General features: G+C 37.4%; 1 protein-coding gene across 1 annotated transcript; it reads left to right on the top strand.

The window, feature by feature from the left end:
• Positions 1–3,621: 3,621 nt before the first annotated feature.
• LOC140146732 (histone-arginine methyltransferase METTL23-like) lies at positions 3,622–14,587 on the top strand. The gene is made up of 5 exons (XM_072168611.1): positions 3,622–3,781; positions 4,760–4,864; positions 8,893–9,130; positions 10,956–11,040; positions 13,333–14,587. The coding sequence occupies exons 1-5, from the start codon at positions 3,716–3,718 to the stop codon at positions 13,496–13,498; spliced, it is 660 nt and encodes a 219-aa protein (XP_072024712.1). The 5' UTR covers positions 3,622–3,715; the 3' UTR covers positions 13,499–14,587.
• Positions 14,588–15,814: the final 1,227 nt, after the last annotated feature.

Below are 15,814 nucleotides of genomic sequence, written 5' to 3'. Positions count from 1 at the left end.
GCAACTGGTAAGCAACTCGACTTTACTCACATAAGCTGACTTAGCTGAGCAGAATGCGTGCCGATATATCGATTACAGTGATGCTGGTTGCCACCCGATTGTGCGGTTTTGTGCGCAAACTCAACTGGTACTCCGACTTACAACCATAGATTTACAACTCAGGCTAAAAATAATTGGTTCGGCGCACGCATTTTCGTTATAAACTCCATGTGGATACACTTGTGTCCTGATGGGACAGGCTCACACAAAATATATTTACCACTTTTCGTGGGCATAGTGGGTACCAATCATACCGAAATAGTATCTTTATTTGTCAAATCCGGAAACTTTCTTAAAATCTACATCTTTCCTATATTTAAGGCTGAGATCCCAAAACTTTACTTTTTCAACTTATTTATTTCCGTACACAAAAATGATATGTAACCAATTATAAATCATGGAAAAATGCAAACAAACAAATAAATCAAAAACCAATAATGAAACAAAATAAACCAAAAACAAAATAATGAAACAAATAAAGCAAAAAAAAAAGAACAAAAAAAAAACCACATCTCACATCTCGCTTTTTGGAGTACTTTAAAAGGATTTTTTTATTATAGTCCCATCAATGGCCATCATCATGGCGCAGCCTGCTCGTTGGTGAGAGCCTCCGCACGGCGCGACCTCCCCAGGCCCCATCCCCCTAGATGCCATAGTCGAATTTTGAAAAATATATTATTATTAATCATGATGAACGCATTCCGTTGAACTCAAAATTATACTGATGTTTATGAAAATTAATTAATTAATTAACTAATTAGTGACAGTAAAAGAAAAGTATACATGCCTTAGATTCGCTTCAGTTCAAAAATTCTGCATTCCCGCCTTATTTCATGAAATTTCTCCATTTAAAACTTAACATTCCCCCCTCTTTCCTAGAAAAAAATTTGCTCACCAAAAAATTTCGCATTCCCCCTAAAATCCTCCATTCCCCCTCTGGTGTAAATAATGACCGCTCCCTAAGATAGTGCACTCCCCTGACTCTGCTTCGGCTGCTTTAGTAGTTTTTTTCTTGGAAAGAATGTACGAATGTTAAGTTTTAAATGGAGAAATTTCATGAAATATGGGGGGAATGTGGAATTTTTGAACGGAAGCGAATTATAGGCATACGTATAACCACTAATATTATAAACTTTTTAGCCCAATTTTACGCCCAATAAAAAAATTGCCAGATGAATGATCAATAATTTTCTGCTCGGCAAACTGCACATGTCAACAAGGTGGAATGATCATTATATGCATTGGTTGTACAGCAGGTGTAAATGGTAACTTGGTGGTTTATATCTTGAAAATACTCTTGATCATACTGCATGTAGTCCATTATTTTAAAAGCACTCAAACATGTCAAAGTACGGTATGGCCTATTTTGATGGCAATTTCATTTTCAAGTCAGGAGAAAACACTCACACAGACACTAAGTCTAAGACTAAGTCAAGGGGCAATGAATTACATGTAGGCTGTTTTTGATGATTTTAGGTATCGTATCATGCATGTGTACTGTATGGTTTAATATTTAACAAATACTGCACCGTATTCAGGAAATGGTCTCCATGCTGGTGACTTTTCGCTTTATCATAGCAAAATGGTGCGAAATATTTCCTTGTACAAATTTCGAACGTTTGAGGACTTCTTCTCAAGTTGTAGGTACTCCCGTAGGCAGGGTGCCTCCAGGGTTTTATTTTGGCAAGTTTGCATTAGTTTATCTGGTAAAATACTCACTTCAGAAACCTGTGTCACTGATGTATGTCATCTGTGATTGCTAAACTTATTCTATGCACCACCTTTTGTCCAAAGAAATATTTAAAAAGATGATTTTTGAGCGATTTTTGTGAGCAGCGAAAAGTCCACTCCACGACTATGTACATGTGAATATGGTGATGAATGCACGTTAAATCGTGGCGACACATACACATAGCTCCTTGGAACTCGCGGTCGGAGCTGTGAGTTCCAAACATCAACCTGTTTTTGGAATGATTTTTAACTTAAAAAATGCAAATAAAAAAAAGTCCCACATCTATAATTGTGGAATTTCACCGGGGGAGGGGGGGGGGGCAGAGCTAGTTCTACTTTTCCATGCAAAAACTGGTCATTTTGCCTGATGATCTCTGTGTAAAAGCATGTGTGAAACCGATGGTTGCAAAATAAACCTAAATTTTGTAATAAGCTTGATCAGCAAATGATGCATCAAACACCGTTTGCTGCAACTGATATAACCTTTGTGTTACAATAATATGTATCTAAAGCTGAATTTATACTCGATCGCTTTTGCAGAAAAGCGATTCTCACGCATGCTCAGTGTTTACTTACATTTCCAGAGCGTCAAGCCGATCAATCGATTCAAATCGCGGAGGCAAAAATGACGTCGCTTTTGCAAGTTGAAGAAATCTCAACTTCCCAGCGATATCGCTTGACACATGAATGCGTCAACCAATCATTTTCAACCAACTGGATCTATTATTTTGCTAATTAATTTACCTCTCTCGATTATTAACTTTTGATAATGAATTAATTCAAAGCAATATTAATTATTGACAGCATCTGATGTTTTAAAATTTATTTTGAGGCATTTAGAATATTTTAATTGTCGTCTGCAATCGCTATCGCCGTGATAAGTATATTAAATGCAAAAGCGACGAGCGATGCATGGCAAAATTCGGCGATTGCCCTTAATCACAATCGCTCGGCGATCGAGTATAAATTCAGCTTAAATTAGCAAGGTTATTTTGATTGAAGGAAGTCGAGTCTTGGGGCTGAGTTGGTAAAGAATTTGGACTGTGACAGTTATTACACCAGTACAATATATACCGACTGGTAGAAATTGCTGATCTTAGACTTAACGCCAGAGTAATGGGAGAGAACATGGACCTTTTCAAGCATCATTTAATATTTCTGAATTGTATGTCCAAAGTATATATTAAACTATACATTTTTGGAAAGGAAATGAGTCAGGAATCCGATTTTTTTTTGGGACAACTTTAAAAAAAATTGTTCGGAGTAAAAAAATTCCATTAGCTTTTCATGGAGAAGAGACATGAACTTGGGGAAGGTTTTTAATTTTTTTGAAAATCGTCTCTTTTAGCTAAAATTCTTGTTGAAATGATGGCCCTCTTGTCCGAAAAAGCCCTACATTCACACTGTTGGATTTATATGTAGAGGAACTTATGGACTAAAAACGATCACACCACAGGAAATTTGGCAAAACTTGGGAACAGCAAAAATTTTACACAAGATGCAAATTATATTTTATACGGTAGGCCCTACTACAATAAATAATGAAGCTTTTGGTCCAATAGGTTCATGAAAAAAGAGATGTTTCCAATCAAAAGAACAGCCTAAAACCTGTCGGAAAGTTTTTCAAAGCTTTTCAAGCATTTTCTGACCCCTGGATATTATAATGAAGCTTGAGTGAACAGATCAAATACATATAAATTTTAAAATTCTGCAAGGCCTGACATAACATTATACTCAAATTAAATTTACATAAAAATGTACATTTTTCAGATATATGCACAGGCCTGTAGAGGAAGGGCTTTATTGATCAATGTTTACATTTTTATTTTAACATTTATTTCAATGCAGGCTAGTGGACAATACATGTACCGGTATGCAATATGTATAACACACTGGCATAGATGCAAGTAGCAGTAGCAGCCAAGGTCAAGATGAAACACCACTGATGGAAAGTCACAAATTCTTCCACTTTGAAGATGATGATGAAACCATTGACATCAAAATACCGGAAGTAGGTTATTGTATTCCACCTAATTAGTACCCCTGGGTGCTTAAGGTTATTAATTATTTTTAACTGTTGTGATTTGGTAGTTCACAGCATCTTACGAATGGTAGTGAGGTTTGGTAAAATCTGCATTGCTCAATTCAGAAGAATTAAAATATCACAGATAAACTTTTATAGGTGCTGCGGTACTTGAGTTACGTTGTAAAGAGGGCTGAAACAACAACACTTTTGTAAAACATACATAACTCATTAACAACAATAAATTAAGCAAGTTTGCAACGTATACGATTTGTAGAATAACATAACATAACATAATAGGCATTTATTGAGCGCCCCACAAAGAACGGAGCGCTTTACAAAAGAATATATACAGAATGAACTTTTGCAAAACATCAAGTTGTTAATTTTCAATAATATAGGCTATTGATCTAGATAATGGAAATCGATTTTTAGGTTGCTTCGACCAGCAATACCTCGTCTAACCTTTCTTCAATTCCCTGCTCTGTTCTCCTTTTTTGTTTACCTGCATGGGTCAGGTGTATTATTTGTAGAACTGGGCTTGTTTAAATGTTCACAATCTCTACTCCCCATATTATCTGCATAATTATACTTCTTTATGTCCGTGTGTGATTATATTTATATGATGTGCATATATTATAGATACTACTAGTTTTGACAAATATTGTGGTAGCAAGCCTAAGGTCAGAGGTGACACCAGGAATTTTTTTCGGGGAGCATTGGTGAGCAAAGTGAATTTCAGGGGGGGGCAAAATTGACAAGTTTTGCATAAAATTGCCCAAAAAGTGGAAATTTACGTAATTTGGGGTATTTTGCCTCAAAAGTGGGAGGGGGGACTGGGGGCAAGAAAAATATTGGGTCCCCCCTTGCCCCCCCCATAGCACCGCCACTGGTTAAGGTACTTTTAGCTTGATAAACTTCTCTCAAGGAGGAATTATTATACGTCTTTTGTGTTTTACATTTCAGGTTGTTGATCCCAGCTATGGCATGTATGTGTGGCCATGTGCTCCAGTATTAGCACAGTATGTATGGTTCAATAGACACAGTATCAGAGATAGGACTGTATTAGAGGTAATTAAGGCACAACAGTCAAGTTTGTCTGACCGTCAATGATGTTTTGATCCTTGTTATGAACTATCAACTAATTAAGAGCCAATCTCCCTTATTATGTACCCATCTGTGATACAAAAAAAAATAGAATTTTCTCTAAAAAATAATTTTGGTACATATTAGCACCAACAACTCACATGTAAAATATGAGCGTGCACAGCGCCCTCGTTCAGCTTAAAAAAATTCTTGAAATTTCAGCCTCTCTGAGCCTTACTTGCAAATGGTAAACTTTGGAGGTGCATAACATCGTGCGCCATCATCATCCCAACCTGCATTTTGCATTTTTTTAAAGTACCAAATGGTTACATTACAAAAACCAAGAAAAAAAATTGGGATCTTGATGGCGCACAAAATCAGTAAATCCAATGCTTTGATGAAAAGCGCCTCGTGCAAACTTCAAAGCATCATAACGGGACTGCGCCATCAAGATCCCAAGTCCGAACAAGTTTGAAATTAAAGACCTCCATGGCAAGTTTAATTTTTCAGCAAAAATTTTTTGGGATTTCGTTGGCGCACCGAGTTAACAGAGGTCAAAGGTCAAAATTTCCTATTTTCGCACATATTTGCACGCCTGTATTATTGCGCGCCAACGTCACCGGACTCTCCGAATAGCATTTCATCAAAGAAGAAGTAATTCTCTGCAAGAACTGAAAAAATTAGCTTGGGATCTCTTGATCTTCATATTTTTCTGATTTTTTGAAAATGGACTTAGCCTCATTTTGGAGGTCAATTTGACCTCTTTTTCCCATTCGCTGCACAATGTGGGCTTTTTACTGCATCACAAATAGATGCGCCAACAAGATCCCAATTTTATTAGTCATCGTCTAGCTTCTTTGGCGACCAGTAGATAAAACACAAGCAACAGCTAATTGGGATCATGTGGGCGCACTAATATAAAAGAGGTCAAAGGTCAAGCTTTGTGCCAAAGTGATGCATATTTGCCTATGTGCAGCACGAAAGTGGAACTTTGACCCACATAAAAATGTGCGCCAACAAGATCCCATCTTACTTTTTGGATGATTGGATAAAGGGGCTTATGTATAACTGATAACAAGTAAAAAAAAAGTGGGATCATGTGGGCGCACTAATTCAATAGAGGTCAAAGTTCATACTTTGTGGCGAATTGGCATTATTTTGCCTATGTGCAGCACAAAAGTGGAACTTTGACCGGGAATAAAAATGTGCGCCAACAAGATCCCATCTTACTTTTTGGATGATTGGATAAAGGGGCTTATGTATAACTAATAAAAGTAAAAAAAAAAGTGGGATCATGTGGGCGCACTAATTCAATAGAGGTCAAAGTTCATACTTTGTGCGAATTTTTTTTCAATGGGGATCACCAGACATGTCTCATAGAAACTTGTGTGAGTGCATTTCAGATGATGCTGATTCCATCATGGTAGTTGGTGAGAGTAAAAAATTTTTGTCAAAATACTTAGTCATATTTTGCAAAATTTGAGTGAAAGGTTGCTGAATTCGGCAACTTTAGGCTAAAAATCGTTTAATTTTGTAGCAAGTATGAACTTTGACCTCTATTGAATTAGTGCGCCCACATGATCCACTTTTTTTTTTACTTGTTATCAGTTATACATAAGCCCTTTATCCAATCATCCAAAAAGTAAGATGGGATCTTGTTGGCTATTACATTTTTATTGCGGGTCAAAGTTCTACTTTTGTGCTGCACATAGGCAAAGTAATGCCAATTCGGCACAAAGTATGAACTTTGACCTCTATTGAATTAGTGCGCCCACATGATCCCACTTTTTTTTTACTTGTTATCAGTTATACATAAGCCCCTTTATCCAATCATCCAAAAAGTAAGATGGGATCTTGTTGGCGATATTTTTATTATGGTCAAAGTTCCACTTTTGTGCTGCACATAGGCAAATATGCATCACTTTGGCACAAAGCGTGACCTTTGACCTCTTTTATATTAGTGCGCCCACATGATCCCAATTAGCTGTTGCTTGTTTTTTGTCTACTGGTCGCCAAAGAAGCTAGACGATGAAAAATAAAATTGGGATCTTGTTGGCGCATCTTTTTGTGATGCAGTAAAAAGCCCACATTGTGCAGCGAGTGGGAAAAAAGAGGTCAAATTGACCTCCAAAATGAGGCTAAGTCCATTTTCAAAAAAATCAGAAAAATATGAAGATCAAGAGATCCCAAGCTAATTTTTTCAGTTCTTGCAGAGAATTACCTCTTCTTTGATGAAATCCTATTCGGAGAGTCAGGTGACGCTATGCATAATAATACAGGCGTGCAAAAATGTGCGAAAATAGGAAATTTTGACCTTTGACCTCTGTTAACGCTGCGCGCCAACAAAATCCCAAAAAATTTTTGCTGAAAAATGAAACTTGCCATGGAGGTCTTTAATTTCAAACTTGTTCGGACTTGGGATCTTGATGGCGCAGCCCGTTATGATGCTTTGAAGTGTGCACAAGGGCGCTTTTCATCAAAGCATTGGATTGGCTGATTTTGTGCGCCATCAAGATCCCAATTTTTTTTTCTTGGTTTTTGTAATGTAACCATTTGGTACTTTAAAAAAATGCAAAATGCAGGTTGGGATGATGATGGCATACGATGTTATGCACCTCCAAAGTTTACCATTTGCAAGTAAGGCTCAGAGAGGCTGAAATTTCAAGAATTTTTTTCAGCTGAACGAGGGCGCTGTGCACGCTCATATTTTACATGTGAGTTGTTGGTGCTAATATGTACCAAAATTATTTTTTAGAGAAAATTCTATTTTTTTTTGTATCACAACCCCCCTGATTTGGGTACATAATAAGGGAGACTGGCTCTTAAACTAATTAATGGTAGAATGGCATTGGCCAAACATACAAATATTAATGTTATTAAAATGAACAATTGCCAATAAATTAATATTTCACAAATTATTTAGATAGATCAAGCATAGAGATAGATCAAGCATCGATAGTTGATCAACAGATCAAACACACTTGGCTCCATTGCCTAAGTAAATAATAGTACTTGTGCATTTTGGGGCCATATCTGATAGGAAGTTGATTAGTAAGAATTGAGGCAGAACAGGGGTGGGCACTCATGCAGGGATGTCAGTTTTCAGGCAATTGCCTTTTACTACTCCAAATTTATGCACTTTTATTTATTTTCAGCCCGTTTTGAGGCTTTATAGCCCAAATTTACGCGCTTTTTCAGGCTTTTCCTGCCAAGTCACTTCAGGCCACTTTCATCCCTGCTCATGGGAGTTGCCATTTTCAAAATCTAATCTTGCTGTGACATCTGGCTCCCAAAATATCAAGCTAATGGTGGCAGGTGGCGTAGCAAGAGCCTCGGGCCCATGGACAAGGAGCAATGCGGGACCCTTTTAACATCTCCTTTATCAGCCCTATCCCTAACCCACTACATTTTCGCTTTTGCTAGGGGCTCTCAGGGCCCCTGGACTTCATCCACTCTGTCCACCCATTTGCTATGCCCCTAGATAGGCATGTTCACAAAATTTTCAAGTAGGATATTTCACATTGAAATTATTTTGTTTAAAAAGGTGATTATTTAACTTAAAAATGAGGGGTCAACCATGTCTGTAGGTCAAAAATTAACAAAGTTATGGGCAAATGTCTGTTTTTAAAAAACTGCACTTTTCTGCGCCCATCATTGACAATGCCTTACACTGACTTAATGTACAAAAAAGCATGTAATGCACCATTTTTTACCACGATGATCCATTTTACACAAAGGCGATTTTATTTTATGAAATCTAACTTTCACTGCATGCTGAGTTTCTGTATCAAGGATAAAGTACCAGCACTTTTTAGACTACATCGTCAAGTTTCTGGTGTCCAAATTTCAAATTTTTGTATTTCCCTATGGGGATTACACAGTTAAGCCATTGACTGTGAGCTACTGTGGACACAACTTTTTGGATTGAATGTCGCCCTCTATAATAAGCAATGTGGACATGTCTACCCTAGATAGTGGACAGCTCAATTGCAATTTTGTTTTTCATTCTTCAGGTTGGAGCTGGAACAAGCTTACCAGGTGTGGTGGCATCAAAATGTGGTGCCAAAGTGATCCTCAGTGATGATGCACGCTTACCAAAATGCCTGGAGAACTGTCGCAAAAGTTGCTCTGCAAATGGGCTAGTTGGCGTTGAGGTCGTCGGCATCACATGGGGTAGATTTTCAGCCGATGTCATCAGCTTACCAGCTGTAGATGTTGTATTGGCTTCAGATTGCTTTTATGATACCAAAGGTAGGTTAACTTACTGGGAGGGTGAGTGTGGGGTAGTGGGTAGGGTATGTGCCTCTGTTGTATGAGGTGCTGGGTTTAATCTAGAGTCCGAAGTTTACCGTTTTCTAAATCCATTTTCCGTGTTGTAATCCATGACCATGTTGTAAAATGTGTAAATCCGTGTCATGAATAAAGCTTTAAATGTATAAACAATGATATTAATGTCACAATAAAGTGTTCAATATCGCGATGCTCTGATTGGAATATTCGCAAGATAATAGGCCGATATTACGATGTTTGGTGGGATATAGGGGGGTCATGCCTTGGTAATATACCTTTATTTCAGTATTATAAGCAGTATTTTTATCATAAAAATTGACATGTCACAACTCATGATTGTTTGTAACATTTATTTCTCTTATCTTTAAACAATTTTTGTCACATCATAAAAAAATGTCATTTTCCGTGTTGTACCTCCGATTCCGTGATTTTCTTCCGTTTTCCGGAAAACTTCGGACTCTAGTTTAATCCAGGGCAGCAGTGGTGACTTGTTGAGGTATTGACTTGGGGAAAAATACTGAATTAAATAAATAAATTAAAAAATAAAATAATCTTTCCTTCAGAGGATGACATGGTGTTGCTGCCCTATCGCCTCGCCTCTTCTAAGTTATAGTGTGTCTCATCTCATGTGAGAGTAACACTATCATGTATTATATCACAGAGCCAGATTTACCACAGGGCCAAGTGGGCCACAATGTAGAGGGGGCCAAAATTGATGACTGTGTGTGTGTGATTATGATCAAATTTATCTCATATTTGACCATTTCAGTTTAAAAAGTGTCAAAATTTGTATGTTTCATACAAATTTGTTCCAATTTCAATCATTTGGGACCATATTTCTGAGACACAATATAAAGTTCCTCATTCTCAGTGTCTGTTATGAAGTGAGCCCTCTATTTCGTTTCACAGTATTCATGACATTATGTATGGTGCATAACAAGTGAAATTGCATGCCTTTGACATTTTATACTACCCTATGCCTTAACTACATGTAGGAAGAATGCAGTCAAGTTGTTAACCTACATTTTGCAGAGGAAGAAAAAAAAAAAAAGACACGAGACACAATTTATTGAGTGTTGAAAACATTGTGGATTTATAGTTGTAGTGTTGAAATATACATAATGTACATCGTGGAACGTACCTTTATCGTGGCTGTGCGTAGTAAGCTGTTGTACGCAGATAACCTCGCTAATATGGACGCATAGAGAAGCATTGTACACTCGTGTATTAGCATGACTAGTCGCGGAGTAACAAGCGTAGTTGAATGTTCCACGATGTACACAAATTATATAATTTTTCTATAGTACCGTAGTTAGAAAGATTGTGAGTAGTATTGTGCTCTGACCCATTCAGGCCAAAATTGGACATTTTGATTTGAAATATATTTTAAAAAAATAAGAGATAATATCAGTGTTTAATATAAGCCAAAATCTACAGGCACTCATCAATTGTCATGGGCCCAAACTCAAATGTATAATATGATGTTACACTGGTCCACATTAAGTGACACTTTGTAAGATGTAACTGACTATCAGACTCACACATCAACATAGAGTATCAGAAGGCACACAATGATTCTTACAGGCTAAGCAGTTTGGAGCATCAGATTTCACATCCAAGTATTCATCCATATGCAGAGGTTTTCAGCTTTGCTAAGCTTAATTCAGTGGACAATTAGGCTATATTATTTGAATTTTGATGATTTTTATGATTGTCTGGATGAGCAAATCACTGAATGGGCCTAAAATTCAAGTTCATTTCTGAAACTTTATTATTTTCTTGACAGATTTTGAAGATGTGTTAGCTACATTCTGTTATCTATTGAACAAGAACAAACATGCTCAGTGTTGGGTTACCTACCAAGAACGAAGGTAAGAATGAGAAAGTGGACGGGGGGGGGGGAAGGTAACTGTACAGTGGAGAAGCAGTGTCATAGACTTGCTAGACTTCTCCATCCACTTGTGGGTTCAAAGAGTGCTACTGTTGACTTGTTTTATAAATCTATTTCAAAGTTAAATTGATTTTCTCAACAACAAAGATTAAGCATCTGTCAAAGGCATTCATTTTGCCTGTCCCAGGAGCAAATTTCCCATTTAAAATGATAAGCAGGCAGTTGGCTAGTTGAGACCAATGCTGACAAGAGTAGCATTGTCATGCTCTCAGGTTAAGCAATTATCAACTGCTCATTGCCAGAAGTGGGTAAGTGCAATAGCTGCCCTCTGAACATTTGACAATTTACACAGAGTATATTGTACTCATCTACACATGGTAGCTACACATGGCAACTATTGCACTTACCCACTTCTGGCACTGAGCAGCTGTTGTACTTGAAATTGTAGAAAACTCTACATTGATATGTAGAGTTTTCTACAATTTCAAGTTCTCATGGCAAAAGAGACATCCATGAACTATTTAACCTATATTCAATGTGTGCCAGGGTATGATCATGGCATTCAAGCAGAACAGGTAGCTGCATTTACCAAAGATCGCTGTACATGAAGAAATCTTGTGGTCGCTTGCTCTGCAGCTGAAGGATGATGATGATGGTAGTGTTTACAATTTGTGACTTTATCCAAACAAATTTGACAAATTTAGCTTCATTTTGTGTAGAAATCATTTCATAGTTCACTTCAATTCAGATCATTTTCAGGTTTCTTTTCGTCACATATTTTCGGGGGTAAGTTTTCAGAAACTTGCCACACATCCCTACCTAAACTAAAACTGAGTCCCTTTGTTAGACTTGTTACCAAACTTAGCCTAGGACTAAGCTATTTAAGACTTTTTCACTGTGTGAACGTGATTATGCCAAGCCTAGGACTAAGCTATTTAAGACTTTTTCACTGTGTGAACGTGATTATGCCAAGCCTAGGACTAAGCTATTTAAGACTTTTTCACTGTGTGAACGAGATTATGCCAAGCCTAGGACTAAGCTATTTAAGACTTTTTCACTGTGTGAACGTGATTATGCCAAGCCTAGAACTAAGCTATTTAAGACTTTTTCACTGTGTGAACATGATTATGCCAAGCCTTGGACTAAGCTATTTAAGACATTTTTCACTGTGTGAACGTGTTTATACCAAGCCGTGAATAAACACCGGCAAAATAACAAATAAAATATTTACTTACTAGGTAAATCAAATTGACCTTCCTCTGGAGGAGAAACAAATGAGTCATTTGACTGACAAGAAAAATAACGGAGGCTAACAATTCAAGTAGTTAATGAAATTACCAGTGGTGTATTTAATTGATTATATTTTTCCAATGATTAATTAGATCTCCCCCTTTAGTCTAGGCACTGTGGCCTCCATGGCTGCCATGATTTACAAACATAGACAGTCAGCTTAATTTGTTTTTAAATTGACATTTTTTCAACTGTTGCTCCTTGCAGAGACACACTTGGGTCCTGATGGGACCAGGCTCACACAAAATGCTTAAGCCAAAAATATATAGACTCTGTGCAACTTTAAGTTGTCAAAACTCATTCATCCCAAAATGAGGTTCCTAACACAATTCAAGCAGATCAACATCAAAATCAGTTGATTATCTGTAGAACAAAATGTGAAAGTCCCTTTGTAATCTACCGACATGTGCAAACTTTGGATATTTAGACATGGGGGGGGGGGTGGTACTCAGTACAAATGACGGTGATGTGGGGATGTGCCACAAACATGGCTAGCATTTTTGAGCTTTTGGTATATCAATGACCCCTTTATCTAGGCCAATTTTGGCATATGGATGGGTCTTTTTTTTCTTCAAAATGTTCTCAATTTTTTCAGAAAATAGGCCCAGTTTTGCCTCACTGTAGCCCAAACGTTTGAAATTTATCCAAATTTGGGGGAAATTAAAAAAAAATTGGTGGAAAAGTTGTAAAAACTAAGACAATTTGTGTTAAATTTGGCCAAAAATTTTGACTTTTGGTATATTTATGGGTCCAAATTTCTTGAAAAATTGGTATATTGAAGGGTCTATTTTCAGATTCTCAATGGCACACCCCTACCCAAACCAAACTTGAGTACCCCCTTGGTATTTACACAATAAAATATATTCACTATGCATGTTATCATCACACAATACGACACAAGGCAGCAATTGATAATAAAATTCCAAGCATTACTGCTTTCACTAACTTGATCAAACTGTTTTTTTCCTTCATTGCATCACAGCTCGGATCGTAGCATCGAGCATCTGCTGACAAAATTTGACCTGCAATGTACACACATACCGCTAGGGATGTTCAATGCGGATGAACCGCATTTGGCGGGATCAAATCTACCCGGAGACCACACCATTCAGTTTCTACTTATCACCAACAAAATGGCTGTCACGTGAGAGGGAGAAGTCAGTTCAGTTGGCAGTTTTAAAACAGTAGTTGGATTGTGAAACCAGTTTTTCATGCGGAAACAGACTCAAGTCCTGATAGGACCAAACTGAAGCAGATTCCTTAAGGTTTAATTAAGCCAGACTTTTGGATCAATAAGAATCCAGGCCTGTATTGAAAGGATAGATATCATGTGTGTGCCCATTTACGCACCTTGTATCTTGTCTTGAATATGTGCGCAAATGAATCTGAACTCTACAATAAAGGGTGAAACTATCTAAATATTAAGTTCCCCTTTCTAAATCTTTTAAAATTATGTTCCTTTTGTTATGGATTTAACATGACTAACTTAACAATTATGATCACATATCATTTTATTCTTTAAGCATCATAATTATACAGAACAACAGTGATTTTTAATCTTGGACAGGAATAATAATTTCTGATTTCCATGGATTTTTTGATAATGATTTTGATATTTTTGATAATGTAATTAACCAGTTTATTTTACACACAAATGATGTGAACCTGCTGTGCAGAAATAAGGGAAATGTTGTTGACATTTTTATTTTTCCTGATGTAAGTAACACACATTCTTAAAGCCATAAATGTATGATTTTTTTATGTTGCCAAAAATTTAAAGCTGAAACAATGAGGTAAAATGAGAGGCCACCCATGGCATATGCCCCCAGTCAATTTAGAAAATCCCAGAGGAAATTGCAAAAAAATTGTTTGTGCCCCCATTCAGCCCATGGCCATGTGCCCCCAATCATGGTCGGTGCCCCCCAATAAGATGACTCGGGCTACGCCACTGACATAGCGCAGTGGTTTATAGTGCGCTACGCACAGGTACAACACCTAGACCTTCGCAACCAGGATCAGCTCCCTGAGTTTCGTACGGGTTACAACGAGACAATTAGCAGTAAGATCCTTGTCCAGGGGAATTTCAAGCTAACTCAATTTTTCCACAAGATCGTACAAGGCAACGCCAGGGTTAGAACCCGCAACCTTTCGCACCATAGTTGAACGCCTTATCGATTGAGCTATAATGTCATATGGCATATATTTTGAGCAATAAAAGAGAAGCCTGGTTTACTCGGTGAAGAGCTTGGTGTCTTGATAAAAAAATCCTGATTTCTTGATCCGAAAAGCAGGTCACAATTTGTCAATCAAGAAACCAGGGTTTCCATAAAAAAACCTGGTTTCTTTTGGCATCAGATTAATAAATAAATGCTTATTTTTTTAGAAAATCACAAAAATACATGTTTTTACTGCATTAAGTTTTATATTTTATATTATTATATTTTTTGTTGTTGAAATAGACACTAATTTTTGGATCTTTTTACCAAAACGCATTGAAATTTGAGTGAACACACCCCCACACACACCCCCACAAAAAATTCACCCTAGAGTTGAGCCTTCTCCACACAATAAAAGTATTTAAAGCCGAAAAATATTGAACATGTGACTTTTCTAATTATTCACAGCAAACAATCTGTTTTCATAACATTTTCAAATGGGTGCACAAAGGTTGTCAAGTGCAGTGACGGCGCCAGAATTTTTTTTTGGGGGGCAAAATTAATTTCAGGGGGATCAACAAAATTGGCCCAAAATTGCTGCAAAAAGTGGAAAATTGTGTAATTTTGAGTTTTTACTGGGGGGGGGCAATTAGAGTTCTGACTGGGGAATTTCCCCCCTGATGCCACCACTGGTCAGGTGCAGAAAACGTTGGGTAATTAAAAAAAAAGTTATGCAACATTTTAAAGACATTAAAAAAAAAATCAAAAGTTGCCTCCGAACATATATCTACTATACTAAAATAACCAGCGAAGTGTGTCTGTCTGTCTGTCCGGCTATGCGTTTCGCCGCGCTGGATATGTATCGGGAAAAGCATTTTGACCGGGTGGTTTTGAAGGTCAAAAGGTCAAAATTTCAAACTTTGTCCAATCGGGCTCAAACTTGGTGGGTGGAATCCTTGATATGAGGGGAATGTATGCCCGAAATAAAATTGAGGTCAACCCCGGTCAAAGGTCATTACGGAGGGGTCAAATTTTAAACTTTGCCCGATCGGGCTCAAACTTGGTGGGTGGAATCCTTGATACGAGAGGAATATATGCCCGAAATAAAATTTAGGTCAACCGAGGTCAAAGGTCATTATGGAGGGTTCAAATTTCAAACTTTGTCCGATCGGGCTCAATCTTGGTGGGTGGAATCCTTGATACGAGGGAAGATATGCATAAAAAATCACGGTCAACCGAGGTCAAAGGTCATCACGGAGGGTTCAAATTTCAATTTTTGTCCGATCAGGCTCGAATTTGGTGGGTGGA

The sequence above is a fragment of the Amphiura filiformis genome, chromosome 1 (genome assembly GCF_039555335.1).
Source record: "Amphiura filiformis chromosome 1, Afil_fr2py, whole genome shotgun sequence".
NCBI classification, from domain to species: domain Eukaryota; kingdom Metazoa; phylum Echinodermata; class Ophiuroidea; order Amphilepidida; family Amphiuridae; genus Amphiura; species Amphiura filiformis.
The sequence above is the reverse complement of the archived record's forward strand: the minus strand, read 5'-3'. Positions and strand labels throughout refer to the sequence as shown.